The 13,709-nt window shown below is 43.0% G+C and overlaps 1 protein-coding gene across 2 annotated transcripts in view; it reads left to right on the plus strand.

The window, feature by feature from the left end:
• The first annotated feature begins 3,616 nt into the window (after positions 1–3,616).
• Positions 3,617–13,709, plus strand: part of IFIH1 (interferon induced with helicase C domain 1) — a 34,034-nt gene continuing 23,941 nt past the window's right edge. For both annotated transcript variants that reach the window (XM_070956967.1, XM_070956968.1), the window contains exons 1-3: positions 3,617–4,223; positions 8,025–8,181; positions 9,915–10,076. In XM_070956967.1, coding sequence (XP_070813068.1) covers positions 3,765–4,223; positions 8,025–8,181; positions 9,915–10,076 — 778 coding nt within the window. In that variant the 5' untranslated portion in view covers positions 3,617–3,764. The remainder of the gene's footprint in view (positions 4,224–8,024; positions 8,182–9,914; positions 10,077–13,709) is intronic.

Below are 13,709 nucleotides of genomic sequence, written 5' to 3' on the forward strand. Positions count from 1 at the left end.
CTTCGCAAAGATGAGGAAGCGGGGAGAGCGGAAGAGGTATAGGGTGGTGGGGAGGGGGAAATAGGAGTTGAGGAGGAAGTCCCGCCTACTCCGGAAATGAACGTTGAGGAAAAAAAGAGGAAGGCGCGGTTGTAGTTTCGGAAAAGAACGGAAGTCGGCGTGGACGTGTTCTCCTTAAAAGGCAAGGAAGCCGTGCGTATTTCCTCGATCAAGAGATTATGCGAGAAAGCTAAGCCGGCCATCGAAATCAGTGATACCAACGAAAGAGATGAATGATGGATGTCAAGTTTTTTTTGACAATAGTATTACTTAGGCAGAGTGCGACGTAACGTTAATCGTTCCTCTATTGGGGGAATAGTTTCCTTGCAAGGAGTTTCCTGAATATTTTCTATCTAGAAATGGGTGGATCCTTTTTTTTTATTATTTTTATGATGAACTCAAAGTCCTCTCTTTACGTTCGGGCAACAAAGTATTTACTCTCTTCATATCTCAAAATGGTTATCCTTCCATTTTGATTTGATTTTGTTACGCAATACATGCCTTTTTGAAAGCGAAACAAATACTGTGATGAGGTAGATCCTTGCCTAGTTTCTAGCTTTTTCTACCTTCTGTTATGAACCACTGTTTCTCCACTTTTGGTTATTGCAGTAAGGACTTCCTTGTTGTTCAATGTAAAGTTCCTTTAAAAAAATCAGTACTTGCACACCGATTAGCTAGTTTGCATCATACAATCAAAGATTTTGTTGTATTCCACAAAACGAAGACCTTTAAGTCTCACCATTATTAAAATTGTGTTACCCAGTCTCCACTGCCTTTTCTGAAACTGGTTTCTGTATCATTCCTCATTCCTTGAATTTATGGCCATGTACTGAAATGCCGTAACTTAGGGGACCGACATAAGTACCATTTGTTCAGTGCTGCTATAACTTGAAACAATTGCTGAATGATCGTAACTCAAGGACTATCTGAATATGGTTAATGTCCACCAGAGTGTTGGAGGCATATTTCCCCTTCCTCCATTTCTTTTTCATTGTTTATTATTTTAAGGGATAATTTTAATTTTTTTCTGGGTGCAACAAATATAAGATATAGTGGCTGTTCTACCTCTGAACAAACCCTGAATAGTGGAGGTAATATAATTGCTTTCTACTTTATCCCATACCAACTTTCCCTGAGAAGCAAGCAGCCAGAGCACTGATAATGGCAGACTCACTACACAAGAAGAATGTGCTGAAGACATATAATAAATTATGAAATTTGCATACTGCAGAAATGTCAATCATTCTGGGCATTATATCTGATACAGTCTCTAGATATACTGTAGATCAGAGTTGTCAAACTCCAAATCAGCGGGCCATATCCAGCCCGCATGGTGGTTAGATCTGGCCTACAGGACTGACCTGGAAACAGCAAAGGACCAGCCCGCGGTGCCTTTGCCAGCACATGCCCCTCAGTTCTATTTTTGCTGGCAGAGGGCTATCCAAACAAACAAAAGGAGAGATATTTCCCCTTTTGCATTTGAGCATGCAAGAAGGCACAGGAAAGGAGAAAGGGAAAGAGGAAAGAAAGAAAAAGATGGAAAGAGCAAGGAAGGAAAAAGACAAGGAAGATTATGAGAGTAAGAGAGAATCTCAGAAGTCCTGCCTTAGCACAGGTGCCCCCGACACGAGTCCTGTGTCACGCCCACCATGGCCACGACCCCCAGCCCTCCACCCCCCAGGTCAAACACAACCCTGATGCGGCCCTCAATGAAATTGAGTTTGACTCCTTGCTGTAAATTGTTTTATCTATCTGTTGTGATTCCGGCCCTGGAGGCTGATTTATCTTCTCATGCTGAGTCAGAAGATGATATGGAGGAAGCTGGCATGATCTATGTGCAGGAGGGGCCGCCTTCACTGGTGAGTCAGCAAGAACTGACAGTTGCTGACGTGCCTCTGGACCTCAGCCAAATTGAGGAAACAGGCCGGTATCGAGGGAGCCCCTATTGGATGCAAGAGAGAGACGTAGGAGACGTCATAGAGAACAGCTATTGCCACGTCCCAAGAGGTGTGGTCAGGAGACGTAGGGCCACTCTACAAAGTATAAAAGGCTGGGCCGGAAAGGCGTGGTGAACAATTTGTTGGCGATTTGGGGTGTAGTGGAGTTTAGAACTGCTAGTTTTGAGTTTCGAAAAGGAGTCTGCATTCCTGTATTAGCCTGCTGGCCGTCTGCCAAGACCTCTGGAACATTGCCCGGTAACTACTGAACTGATACACTTTTGAAAGAGAACTGTTTATTAAAGGGCCAGCTTCAATCTCTCTAGCCTGTGTTTGTTACTACCGGGCTATTTGAGCTTCTGCAAGACCACTCGTGGGAGGGGACAGAACACTATCCCTTTTTTTTTCTTAGTTCTATTTCTTATTCCATTTCCTTTATTTTATTAACTATTGGGTTTTTAAATATCATATAGCCACTATTTTATTTTGTTGGTGGTAATGGCAGTGGTAGCATAGTTGTTTATATTTCACTAATAAGAAAAATTATATCAAAATCTAAACCACCTGGAAATCTAGAATATTTTCTTGAGTATTTCATGACCTCTTCCTAAACACATTCCCTATTTTTAAAGATGCCTTTCTCACAAAGATTGCTATTGATTTCCTTGGCTTAAAAAAAGTGTGGGGTGGGGAGGGAGGACACAAAATGAAACTATAAATCAAGAGGAAGCCAGTCTGTATACATCAGACTACACCAGAGAAAAGAAACTTAACCTACATTCCTCGGAATCCACTGGAAGTTGTATTGCTGTCATAAAACTACCTCAATATCTGCACAGCTGCAATTTCTTGGGTACAGTAATTCCTATTGACAAATTGGGATGTGTACTTACCACTGTACGCAGTACCGGAAGAGATTTGGGTTTGTATGCTGCTGTAACCAACGAAGATTCCGAGTGGCTTACAAAACCCTCTCCAGTAGAATATAAAAGATATAAAGAGTATTTTTTAAAAAAATAAGAAAACACAATTGCAATAAACTTTCTAAAGTAATCAAATGTCAAACATGATAGGCGGGCGGTTGCCTCGCCCATGATTTCAATATTAAACGTCGTTCTGAGACTCGACTTACAAATCAAATATATTGAGCAGTTTCCCACACCTCTAGCCTCCAAGAGAATTGAACTAGAAATTCTTGGTTGTGGATTCCAGGAAAGGTAAGACTAAAACATCTGATGGAGGCAATATTGGGAGAAATTATTAACGAGACCGCCTTAGTTTTTGTCTACTGTTGACCTCACCCCATTCCTAAGAGGTCTGTAAGAGGCGTGCAGAAGAGCACCAGCGTGCCTACCCGTCCCTGTCCTAATATTCCTTTTTACTTACTCTTTTCATGTTTTTCAAATTATGTTTATACTTTTACCTGTTATCTTATATATGCTTATGACAAATAAATTTATGATGATGATGATGATGATTATGAGCAGGAAAGAGGTAACGTCTTCCACGGCGGGCGAAACTAGAAAAAATTGTAACCACGCCCCCTTCAGAGCAAAGGGAAACGGTCGTCTGGAAACTAAACTCCAACTGAGAATAGAAACCGAAAGTGCAGCCCTGGAGAATCGCCCAGCTGATTGACTTTCGCCCGGCCAAGCGACAGGATCAGGATCCAAACAGCCTGCTGTGTTTCCCGGCGGCCGAACTTATTAAATTTAGGAAGCCGGGCTCAGGATTGCTTTCCACGCGCGCACAATCGCTCCCTTTCCCGGCGGCTACAGCAGCAGCAGCATGGAAGCGGCCGCCAGCCCATCCCGGGACGAGTACATCCTCTACTTGATCTCTTGCTTTAGGACCAGGATCAAGACCAGCGTCCAAGTGAATCGAGTGCTGGATTTGATGCCGTCCCTCAGCCTCGACCAAAAACGCCAGCTCCGCGCCGTGGCTGGAGAAAAGGGGGACATGGAAGCCGCGGAGAAGCTACTCTCCGTGGTGGAGAAAGCGGCGGGCGACTCGCCGGGCTTATGCCAGGAGTTCTGCCAGGCGCTGGTGCAGGGAGGCTACGACGCTGCCAATTACCTGGATCCCAGCCTGAACGAACTGCCCTCGCCCTCTTTGGAAGCGGCCGGCGACCTGGGCAAGGCTCTGGTGAACCTGTTCTTCGATCGCCTCACCGACACGCTGCAGGCCACTCAGGTGGCTTTGAAGTGTTTTGAAAATGGGCTCTTGGATGTGGAAGACATGGAGCGGGTAAGCTGGAACAAAGTAACGGCAACAGGAGGGAGCCAAGCCGGGTCCTTTCCCGAAACGAGGTGGGGGCAGGGGGGGTGGCAGCGAAATAGGGCGAGACAGAGAGCAGGAAAGAAGAGGGCTCTGGAAATATTTGGGATGAATCCCAGAATTCCTTATACTAGACCTGGATTTCTGAATCTCAGCTCTCAAATCGCACAACTTTAAAATGTGTGGGCTTTGAACTCTCTGAATTTCCCCCCCTCCCCCAGAGTTAAGTTCACACACTTTACAATTGTTGAGATTGAGGGGGAAAAAACTGTATGGAAGGTCAAACCCATCCTAAATGTAAAATCGGATTTGTGGATTATTACCACATTCTTCTTCTTCTTGTGCCATGTCCATCATTGGACGTTGGCGATCATGTTGGCAATCCTATTTTTGTCAATAGCCATATGAAAAAGTGCTGCTGAGTTTTGTCCAAACCAGTCCCTTAGGTTTGGAAGCCATGATGTTCTTCTTCTGCCTGGGCCTCGTTTGCCTTCAATTTTTTTCCTGGAGGATTAAGTGAAGGATGCTGTATTTTTTTGGGTGTCACATCACATGTCCAAAATACTCTAACTTTCGCTTTTTAATGGCTTTGATTATTTCCCTTTGCTTTCCCAGGCAGCTTATCACCTTCTCATTTGTGATTTTGTTAACCCAGTTTATTACTTTACAAAATCAATTTTGGAGTAGACACATATTTTTGGCCAAATGGATCTTGCATTCCAGAGAAATAAGAGACAGCAAAGTTTAGAGAGTTTGATTTGGAGGAAGAGAGTCTAGACCACTGAGTGCTTAAATCTGGCACACTGGGCCAGCCTGGAAATATCAAAAGGATCTGCCTACAGTGCCTTTGCCAGCCAAAACAGGCCTTACGGTGCCTCTGTGAGGCTTCCACGCAGCCCGTCTTTGTCTGGCAGAGTGCTGCAGAAGGCGTCCGTCCCGTCCCGTCCCCCGCACCTCCTCCCCTGCAGCCCGCAGAGAACTACAATGCTAATCCAGACCTTGAAGAAATCCACTTTGACACCCCTGGTCTAGACTGCTCCTCCTTAGAAGTTCTCAGAGTATATCTTTATTGATGGGAGTAGTTTGCTTTAGTTATGCAAGACTTCTATCTATAGGTGTGTAACCATAAAGGACACTGCTTAGAAGAAACTCACCATGTGTTTCTTGGATTTTGGAACCCGAGAGTTCTAGCTCAGCAGTTCCTTGAAGCAACAATGAGAGAAATCAAAAAGAAAGAAGTATTTCAAAACCAGGCTGCCACTATGGCGAGGAGTCTGCCTTGAATATTCTCAGACTTTGCTTCTTTCTTTTAATTCACCTAGCAGAGCTTGAGTTGACAAATGCTGCTCAGAAGAGAGCTGGAAATTGAATTGTATGACTCTTTGAAAACATAGGGAGTAGCATATAAAGGGTTAGCCCTTGTTTAGCAATGGCCTGGTTTAGCAACTATTCACAGCTGACAGTGATGATGAGAAAGCAACTTTGTGACAAATCCTGGCATTTACAACCTTTGAAGGTCTATAAAGCAAAGGATAGGTGAAGCAAGATCGCAGTGACCACTTTATTTAATGACTCAATCGCTGGTCCCAATTGTGAAGGCTAAACAAGCACTACTTAGAACTTAGACATACATTGCATACAGCTCTCAAAGGGTCTCCACCTCTAATATACACTACATAAACGTGACAAAATAAATAAATAAATATAAAATTATGAATATATACCCACATAAACCATATGATACGGAGAAACAACCAGTCTAGTTTGGATGTATGCATGTACATGGCGAGAAAAATGAATCTTGCGAGTTTACCAGATGGATGGCATAGGGCAGGGATGTCAAATTCAAGGCCCGCGGGCTGGATCTGGCCCATGGAGTGCTTAGATCTGGCCCACAGGGCCACCCTGGAAACAGCAAAGAACCGACCCACAGTGCTTCTGCCAGCGAAAATGGAGGTTGGGAGGCTGCTTAGCCCACTCAGATTCCCCAAGCTCTGTTGGCAGAGGGCTGCAGGAGGCCGTCATGACCGAAAACGTTAGCACGACCGCGTTTTAGTTAGCAGAGCATTGCAGGAGGCCATCGTGGCTGAAAACTCAGCCTCGACGAGTGATGTTGAACTGGCCATGCCCACCCTGGCCCACCGAGGTCAAATACAACCCTGATGCGGCCCTCAATAAAATTGAGTTTGACACCTCTGGCATAAGGAACAAAGCTGTTACAGAATCGTGTAGTCCTGCTATAAATACTTAAACCTCCTCCTAGAGGGGAGCAACAGAAACAGACCATGAAGTGGGTGTGTGGGGGCTCTAACAACGCTTTGAGCTATAAACTCATAGCGCTTATAAGCAGTATCCTGAATGACAGGAACCAAGCTTCCTATAATCATCTCGGCTGCTGTTACCACTTTCTGAATGGACTTTCTGAGGCACTGCAGCCACAAAACCAAACAGTGATGCAGTTTGTTAAAACACTCTCAATTTTGGCTCTGTAAAAAGTGGCCAGGACAAAAGGAGAAAGATGTGCTCTCCTCATCCGAGCAGGAAATGCAGATGCTGGTTTGCACACTTTACTAAAGATAATGTATGAAGATACCAAGTCAGATTGTTAGTTATCTGCACCCCCAGATACTTAATACTGTTGATCACCTTTACCGCTCATTTAGTAGCAGTTCAAAGTGAAATGGCGCTGGATAAAGTAACTTAACAACTATTAGTTAGTTTAGTTAGTTAGTTTATTTGATTTGTATACCGCCCTACTCCCGAAGGACTCAGGGCGGTGAACAGCCAACAATAAAATACATAAATACACAAAATTTAAAAAACCCGATAAAATCAAATTAAACTTTTTGGCCCAGACAAATTAAAATACCCCAATAATTTAAAAACAGATTAAAATTTACATATTTAAAAAGGGAAGAGATCAGGCCGAGCCCGCTTGATGGAATAAAAAGGTCTTCACAGCACGGCGGAAGGAGCGCAGATCCGGGATCCTCCGTATCTCCGGGGGGAGCTCATTCCAGATGGTAGGTGCCCCCACAGAGAAGGCTCTCCCCCTAGGGGCCGCCAGTCGACACTGTTTGGCTGATGGCACCCGGAGGAGTCCCTCTCTTTGAGAGCATACTGGCTGGTGGGAGGCTATTGGTGGTAGTAGGCGGTCCCGTAAATAACCAGGCCCTAAGCCATGGAGCGCTTTAAAGGTGGTAACCAAAACCTTGAAGCGCACCCGGAAGACCACCGGGAGCCAGTGCAGCTCGCGCAGGAGAGGTGTTACATGGGAGCGCCATGTCGCTCCCATTACCACCCGCGCGGCCACACTCTGCGCCAGTTGGAGCCTCCGGGTGCTCCTCAAGGGGAGCCCCATGTAGAGAGCATTACAATAGTCCGTGCAGCATCCACACGGTCATATGATCCGAATTCGGATCCTTGTCAACCAGCATGTATTTACAGTGGTTGCAGCATCCCAGGGTCATGTAATTTGCATTTACGACCTCCCCAGCCAGCTTCCAACAAGAAAAGTTAATGGGGAAGCAGGATTCAGTAACGATCCTGTGATTCACTTAACAAACACAGGATTCACTTGACGATGTGGCAGAACGGTCGTAAAATCAGGCACAGTTCCATGTCCCCCCCCCTTAGTGACAGATGTTCCCCTCCCAGTTGTAGTCGTAAATCACAGACTACCCGTATTTGACAATAAGAACAGGCGCTGATAAGCATTGTGAAGCGCTTTACCAAAAATGTTTCTTTTGCTTCTTTGTTTTTCCTAAACAGGTAATCGTCGAAAAGAATAAACAGGGGAATAAATCGGCAGTGAGAGAAATGCTTTTTAGGATAGTACAGAAGAAAGAATGGCTGTCACCCTTTCTAAAAGCCCTGGATGAAGCGGGCCATGCAAACATGGCTGCTTACATAAGTGGGCACCCAAACGGTAATAATATAATTTCATGAGTTTCGGCGCATGTTCACGTTTTGATAAATGTTTGTGTGTTGGTGGTGTTGCCTTCGATGCTTGTCGCATTAGGAAGGTTCGCTCCACAGAGCTGCTGTTTATAAGGAAGAGTTCGGGACTGTGGTGAGAAGGCAGAGGTGCAGTTGGGCCCGTGAGTTTACAGACCCCTTGCAAAATTTGTAAGATGCGGACGACCATTTTGTAAGTAAACAAGAATGATCAGAGCAAATGCTTTTTTATTTCTACTGTGATTCAGAGTTAGCTACTAGTCATCACAGAAAATAGCATACTCATTAAACAAACTATAGCAAGAAAAGAAGTCATTTTGCAAAGGTTACATAAACTTACGAGCATAACCTATATTTTTCAAATATAACTGAATTGCTTCTGACCTATGCTTACAGATAGTCCTCAACTTACAACCATTTGTTTAGTGACCATTTGAAGTGACGAAAGCCTTAGAAAACAGTGACCTATGATTAATGCTTGCAATTACTGTCATAGAGTCCTTGGGATCATATGATGAACGTTTGGATGCTTGGCAACCAGCATGTATTTTATGACAGTTGCAGCATCCCAGTGTTAAAAGATTATTTGATCTTCCCAGTCAGCTTCCAACAGGGGGAAGCTGGATTGGCTTAATGACTGCAGAATTCATTTTAACGACCATATGATTCACTTAATGATTGCAGCAGAAGAAGTAGTAAAGTTGGGCATGGCTTGCTTAATGACAGCCTTGCTTAGCAACTGGAGTTCCAATCCCAATTATGATTGTAAGTCGAAGGCTACCTGTACTTCTATACATAGTAGAGACTGATAATATTGTGTTGGGAGATTATTATTTACTTTCTTTGTTTCTACATTTACTTGGGAATAAGACGGGTGAAATCCAGCAGGTTCTGACAGGTTCTGGAGAACCAGTAGTGGAAATTTTGAGCAGTTCAGAGAACCAGTAGCAGAAAATCTGAGCAATTCAGAGAACCAGCAAATGCCACGTCTGGCTGGCCCCAGAGTGGGGTGGGAATGGAGATTTTGCAGTATCCTTCCCCTGCCACGCCCACCAAGAACCGGTAGTAATAAAATTTGGATTTCACCACTGGAATAAGATACACTAAAAACAATGAAAGTTGTTTTCAAATAGACAACTTGTAGATCAATTCCTTACTGGCTACAAACTTATTTCAGTAGGACTTCATTTCTCTGAGTTGTCATGATCTCTGGTCTCATTTCTGTTTTTCTCCTCATCTTTATAGCTACACTTTAAAGCACAAGTGTCAAACTCAATCACATCATGTGACATATTGTGACGTATCATGACATTTTTTGCCTTTGCGGAGCTGGAAGGGCGTGGCCTGCGCGTGACTCATTCGGCCCGCGGGCTAACAGTTTGACAGGCCTGCTTTAAAGCTTCAAGCCTTCTGAAAATTCTCTACTTTTAAAAGTTGATTCTTGCTACTGTGCTTTGTAACTCTTAAGTTAAGGTTCCTTCATACCTGTTATTTGGGTGCATATATGAATAAGGACAGCCTGTGACAGATGGGAAGTTCTGATCATAAAACTCCCAAGATTTCTTTCAGTTTAGCCCTGAATACATCCCAAATTGTATATTAAAAACTGCAGTCCATCAATTTCATATAGGTCATTAATTGAATGGTTATTTAAATGAATAAGCTTCAGTTATGGGTTGCAACTTTTTTATTTTGGTTGAACAGAAGAAGATATAAACGGAGACTCTGATTCAACAAATGAAATGTATGATGCACCAAGTTCTGAAGTTGTGGAGAATCTGCAACCAAGAACTGAATTACAAGAAGCTGTGGAGGAGGAGAAGAATGTATCAGAAAAATCATTTGAAGACCTCCCTGCAATTTCAGGTGATTTGTCAGCTACCAGTATTTTTACATATAATTTGTATAACAGATCAGTAATATTGTAAGTGGTGGATGTCATTACATATATGATACACTAGATGGCATTCAGGGTTCTTCAAGAATTTTTAATTAACCCCCCCCCCCAAATGCTATCTTCCAATTTAACATTTTGGGAGGATGGCATGCGCAGTATTATGTCAAATCACTTCATGGTGTTTTCTATCTGAAAAGTTTGCTCTCCTCTAATATAATCAGTTTAACTAAATGCCAAATCTCCCTTAAGTTAAAGACATTGGGTCCTAACCTTTTCAAGAAGAAATGATGTTCACCATGACAGCACTAATGATAGCTTTGTATTCTTCCTCTTCTCTCCAAGTGTAGTATAAAAGCGTCCTTCTTTTGCAACGAAACAGCTATGACTGTCTTTTCATGCACCTGCCTTCCAAAACCTCATGAGAAGGCTGCACACAGTTTAGACAAAGCCACGTGCAATTTGGACAAGGGGCCACCTCAGCCTTGAGGAGAAGATTGGCACAGCCAGCAGCTACTTCATGAAGGGCCAGGATGGGGACACATAGTCAGCAGTGGCAGAAAGAAGACAATGAAAATCAGCTGTGGGTAGAAAGGCTAGCAGATCCAGCGAGTGAAGGACAGCCAAAGAGGCATAGATTGGGGAGAGAGAAATAGGCACATGGGGGAAGTTGAAACGCCCTGGAGTTATAAGTGGGAGAAGCTGCTAAGCATCCGAATTTTGATCACATGACTCCTGAAGCATTGCAAGAGTTGTAACTTCAGGGACCGATCGTAACGCCCTTTGTTCAGCGGTACTACACTTCAGCCACTAAACGAATGGCTGTAAGTCAAAGGACTACCTGTATCTATTTTGTTTCATTCATATTCCTCATTCCTACTCCCCTTTCATGCCAGTCAACAAATGAGTTCATTTGTATTGACTTTCATCATGCTTAATGGATGCTTTCACACAAAACTCTTCAACAAGATAAAAAGTATTGTTTACCAACATTAGTCATAACCTGTTAATGATAAGAAAAAAATACTGGTTAGTTTTGTAATGTTTTTATCTCAACCAATAACTAGTTTTACCTCAAGAGTGCTCATAATACTGGTAATCCTCGACTTATGATCACAATTAAGCCCAAAGCTTCTGTTGTTAAGTGAGACATTGGTTGAGTGAGTTTTCCTCCATTTTACAACCTTGCTTGCCACAGTTGTTAAGTGAATCACCGCAACTGATTAGTTAGTAACTCGTTTGTTAAATGAATCTGACATCCCCATTGACTTTGCTTGTCAGAAGGTCGCAAAAGGTGATCACATGACCTTGGGACACTGTCATAAACATGAACCAATAGCCAAGCATCTGAATTTTGATCACATGATCATAGGAATTCTGCAAACGTTGTAAGTGTGAAAAATGGTTTTGTCACTTTTTTCAGTGCCATTGTAACTTTGAACAGTCACTTAACAAACTGTTGTAAGTCAAGGACTACCTGTATCCTATGAAAGTTAGGACCTCTGATCTAAAGACAACTAGAAAGTACATTCATTGTAGTAGCATACTCAGAATTCTGGAGGTGCTTTTTTCAGCTTCCTAGCCTAATCAACAACCTTGGGATTCTCTAATCCAAGTGGTCTCTCATCAAGTACTAACTAGGTCCAACCCTGCTTAACTTGCCCTATTCAACCAAGGTTAGCTAGGTGCTTCCAACTACTTGGGCTACAATATCTTACATGCATGCAATTTGCATTTTATTTGAGGACCAAAAAAAATAGGGTTGTATTCTCTCTACCTCCACCCCGCACTCCAACTGTTTATAAAGAGTGTTATGTTAGGATCCAGTTCTGATTGTGCTTTGCTACTTGCAGTATGAAAATATAGGTATAGGGAAGGAAACAGGGCAGGGGTGAAATCTACTTACCTTCCTTACTGGTTTGGAAGTGCACGCGCCGCGCACGTCACATGCGTGTGCAGACCCTCTGTGCATGCGCAAAACCTTCTGCACATGCGCAGAGGGTAAAAAACCCAGTGTTAACCAGGAAGTAATAACACCCGGGCAGGTGGGCAGAGCCTTGCGCCACCATCGCTACCGGTTCTCCGAACCACCTGCCACAATTGCTACCGGATCGGTCAATCCGGTCTGAACCGGGAGCATTTCACCCCTGAAACAGGGGCATCAGTTCCCAGGAAATTGCACTACGCTGGCCAGAATGCTTATCGGCCTGGCTTGATATGATCTTCCCTGATTACCAATAGCTTTTAAAATCTCTGTTTCAGGGACAAGGAGGATACAGAGCTAGAAAAAGCATGCACATTCTTGGCTACATGTTGGAACTTTTAATTTTTTTTTCTCTCTTTTCCCCAAAACCTTGTTTCCCCTCCATTTCCTTCATCAGTTCTTCAACAGTTACAAGGAAAATGCATTTCCTAATCATTGTACAATTTTCACCCTGCTAGAATTAATTGGTGTGAACTTTCTCTGCCCATAGCAGCTCCTAGCACCTCCATTTGCTGAAAGAGAAGACAACTTTGCCTTCCTCCCCACCCCCACTGGAAACATAGTCATGACTCATTCCTGTTGCTGTTGTCATTCAATTACATCTGTCTGTCCAAGAAATGTATATAAATGGATTCAGAGCTTGTTTAAATAAGAAAGAGAAGATGCTCTGTTCTTAATTTAAATACGTTGTTCTCATCTCCAGCTGCACATTCAGTCCTTATTTCTAAAAAAAGTAAGGGATTATATAAGTACTTAATTTTATAAGTAAGAAATTGAATGGTTCTTTCCAGACCAGTATTTTGCTGGTATTGACATTGTTTTAAATGAATCCTTTTTTTTTTAATTTTTATTTTCTCTCTCATATCTCCTGTATGTTGGAAGGGATGACTGAATTCCATCCTTATAAGGCCATTTGCTAAAATTGAACTTTGCAAATCAGATTTTTTTTACCCCAGTTTTATACTTTTGCCTAAAAGTAGGATCCTCTCCATTCGAATAGTCTTCATCCTGATTCAACTACCTAGGGAATCAGTAGGTGGCACTCTATCCATCCTTGTTAGGAAGATCTGCTTCTTTTGCTGCATAATCTAGTTTTTAGTCACAATAAATCCTGTTGCATCTTGTGTTAAATGTGGGCTAGATAAAGCAAATTTAATGTTATGGTCTCAAGCAAAAGGTTTCTTTACACTGCCTAATTATGCACTACCTAATAGAAAATCAGAAACAGCTAGTTTAGTGCAGTGATTAAGGCACCAGGCTAAACATCAGGAGACTGTGAGTGATAGTCCTGCATCAGGTCACAAAACCAGGTGATGATCTTGGACCAGTCTTTCTCTTTTAGCTCTAGAAAAGAGAAGGTAAGGGAAAAACAATTATGAAAAACGGGGGGGGGGGAGGGACAAAGAGAGAAAGAGTGAGGCAAAGACAGAGAGAGTTGGATACAGGTGGCCAATGGTTAGACTGTAATATTTCAGGCTGACTCTGCCCACAGCCAGGAGTTCAATCAAGGTTCACTCAGTCTTCCATCCTTCCCAGATCAGTAAAATGAGGACCCATGTTGTTGGGGGCAATATGCTGACTCTGTAAACCTCTCTGAGATGGCTGTAAAACACTATGAAGC

Source organism: Pituophis catenifer, unplaced genomic scaffold, assembly GCF_029215685.1.
Source record: "Pituophis catenifer annectens isolate HBS135680 unplaced genomic scaffold, rPitCat1.0.hap2 SCAF_1, whole genome shotgun sequence".
NCBI classification, from domain to species: domain Eukaryota; kingdom Metazoa; phylum Chordata; class Lepidosauria; order Squamata; family Colubridae; genus Pituophis; species Pituophis catenifer.